General features: G+C 38.6%; 1 protein-coding gene across 1 annotated transcript; it reads right to left on the bottom strand.

Moving 5' to 3' along the window:
* Nucleotides 1–1,098: 1,098 nt before the first annotated feature.
* On the bottom strand, nucleotides 1,099–2,055 carry LOC103210374 (olfactory receptor 56B1-like). Its single transcript, XM_007956297.1, has one exon. It carries the CDS (start codon nucleotides 2,053–2,055, stop codon nucleotides 1,099–1,101), a length of 957 nt encoding a protein of 318 aa, XP_007954488.1.
* Nucleotides 2,056–3,207: the final 1,152 nt, after the last annotated feature.

The raw sequence follows: 3,207 nt of genomic DNA, 5'->3' as shown, positions 1-3,207 counted from the left end.
GTGGCTGCGATGATGGGCTCAAGTATAGCAGGGATTGTGGGGCTGGCGCAGGATCGGGCAGTGTTTTGTTCTACTGTGCATGGGGTCGTTATGAGCCAGAAACGACTCGATGGCACTTAACAAGAACATCATGTCCTTGATGACTTCATTCAATTTTTTCAAGCCCCAGCATGCCATTTTCTTTCCATAATCATATCACAGTGAGGGAGTTGAATGTGACCATACATTAACTGATAAATGATAATTTGGATATGCCAATATTTGTGTTGATTTTAGATAGTTATGGAAATTTTAGTTCAAGGACTTTCCAAAGGCTACCTCATATGATTTTTCTGTCTTAACGAAGCCACAGTTCAACCAGTCACCAAGAGTGAAATCTCAATAAATACTTTTATCTCCAAGCAATCACTATTTACTTAATATCTGATCATAAAGTATACTTTTCCTTTCACAATATTACTTACATTTCTTTTTTTATACCCTTCATTGTTATAGCCCTCTTATAGGGCCTTATTGTAAGATTTTCCTATTTCATATAAGATTACACAAAATAATGGGACACTGTAACTTTAATCAAACTCACTTTCCAATATTGTAAAAATATTGATTTCATCATATATAACCATCATCAAAGCATATTAACTACTCTCCTTTATACATAGAATAAAATCCAGTTGTCTTATAGTCAAAATTCTAAAGAATCTGAATCCAAGTTAGATTCAACCCACATCTTCCAGTATGTGGTTACTTAAACCCTCACTATTTCTGAATCTCTTTGAGGAACTGCTACCAAATACACAATTAATCAAATGTGGTTGGGATTAGTCCACTTCATGTCCTAGGCTTTAATCATTGAACATTAAAGTTCTGATTGCTGTCTCATATTCTCAAAAAAACACTCTCTGCTCTTAAGTTGATTCATCTCGTAATGACCCCTCCTTGGGTTTCTGAGGCTGTATCTCTACAGAAGTAGATCGGCCAATCTTCCTTCCGAGGAGTGACTGGTGGGTTTGAACCAGCCAATTGCCTTAGGCACTATGCTACATACACAAACTGATCCTACTAGAGAGGGTAGGGACAGTTTCCACACAAATAGTATCATTTGCTCTTTCTACTGCACCTTAGAAGCTTTGAGAAACTGACCCTGAGATCCTGCGTCCTGAATGCATACACCATGGGATTAAGGGCTGGTGGGATGATATTGTGTAGCACATTGAGAAGTACAGGTATCAGGGGCACCTTCCTCTCAGCCAGGTGTGTGACAGACACTACAACAATGGCTGTATAGAAGAAGAGGATGAGAATGAGATGTGAAGAACATGTGCTTAGGGCTTTTGCTGATGCTTTTTTTGAGTTCAGTCTCAGTACAGATCTCAGGATAAGTGTGTATGACAAGACGATCATGCCAAGGTCACCACCCATAAGAACCCAGGCCAAAATCAATTGGCAAATTCTGTTAGAACTTACATCATCACAGGCCAGGCTGGTGACACCCAGGTTGGAGCATAGACAGTGTTCAATCTCATTTCTGGAGCAATAATTTCTCTGGGATGCCAACACAGGCACTGGGATGACTAAGAGCCCATTCCTGAGCACCATGAACATGGTAGCTTTGATTACAAAGGATTCAGTAATGACAGATGGATATCTCAATGGGTGGCAAATGGCCACATATCGATCCATAGCCATGCATAGGAAGATACCTGACTCCATGCCCAGAAAATAGTGGATGGCATAAATTTGAACAAAGCATTCAGGAAGACTGATGGACTTGTTATCAAACCAGAAGATGGCCAGGATCTTAGGCATGATGGTGGTGGCTAAGCCCATATCTGTCACAGCCAAGATACCAAGGAAATGGTACATAGGCTGCAGAGTAGTCATTTGATAGATGGCAAGAAGAATGAAGACGTTGGCAGCAAGTGCTAAGAGGTAGATTATTGCCAGGGGCAGAGAGAGCCAGTGTTGCCAGCTGTGAATGCCTGGGAGTCCCATCAGAAGGAACTGTGAAACATGCTCTTCAGAACTGTTGGAAAGTCTGGGATACGTAGGCATTCTTCTAGAAAGATATAATAGTCAAGCTTAGAATATTTTATTAATATCATTGAGCACAATAAAATAAAAATCATTAGCTACCTGTATGTAGAAACTTGTATTTGACATTTTAAAAATATAATTGCATTCATTTCTTTAGAAATATAGAATTTAAAATTTCTAACATAGGCAAGAAAACATATTTTCCTGGTCAGACATGAGTGACTAATCAAATTTGCCTAAAATCTGTGTCTCTTTAGGGACACTTAGCTTTTTATATAAAAATTCTCCCTTAGTATCTACTGAGTCAATTTGTTGTTATTGTTAGCTGTCATGGAATCAGTCCCTGATTCATAGGGACCCTGCACACAACTGGATAAGACCCTTGTGTTTCACAGGGTTTTCATTCATTGATTTTCAGAAGTCGATCATCATGCCTTTCTTCCTAATCTTAATCTAGTAGCTCTGCTGAAACCTGGTCAGTGTCCTAGCCATACCAAAGCTTCTACTGACAGAGGAGTGGTGACTCCACATTTGAAGTGAATTAGCCAAGAATTGAACAAAAATCTCCTGTTTGGAAGGTGAGAATTCTAGCACTGAACCACCATTGCCCTGAGTAAACCTACACATGTGTAAATTTGCACCCAACATTTTTCCTCCAACTACAATGAAAAAGTGACTCTTTGTGACTAAAACAGTAAGGCTCTCGACTCATGTGCTGGACTACATCTCTCCCAATACTGAGGGATTTCACTGTATTCATTATTCTCTGTGCCTATCTTTTAACTGCTTCCTTCTAAGTACGTTCAATTTTCTACTATTTTATAAATACTCTCTTAATCTCATAAACCTATTCAGTTACTGCTTTATCTTAATAAAGAAGATCAATTTGATTTGGTTTCAAACTCATTTGTTTCAGTTTCTGAGAAAAAAGGCAGAAGAAGCCACTTTGGTAGAGCATGTGACCATCGTTTAAAGAATGATAGCACTAAGAATTCATGTGAATTCATTTATTTTCAAAATATATTCAAGGAAATCTTTCAAAAATACTGATCAGTTCATTACCCTTGTATCCACCTAACTCAGAATAAGAGTCAAGGTCCTTACAACAGCTCTTAACGGTCCACAAAATCTGGTATCCTGCTAGCTATGGTATTTTCCAATTGCCTCATA

This window comes from Orycteropus afer, unplaced genomic scaffold (genome assembly GCF_000298275.1).
Source record: "Orycteropus afer afer isolate SDZICR_OR568_19922 unplaced genomic scaffold, OryAfe1.0 scaffold00014, whole genome shotgun sequence".
Taxonomy (NCBI): Eukaryota; Metazoa; Chordata; class Mammalia; order Tubulidentata; family Orycteropodidae; genus Orycteropus; species Orycteropus afer.
Note: the sequence above shows the minus strand (reverse complement) of the source record. Positions and strands in the feature narration are given on the sequence as shown.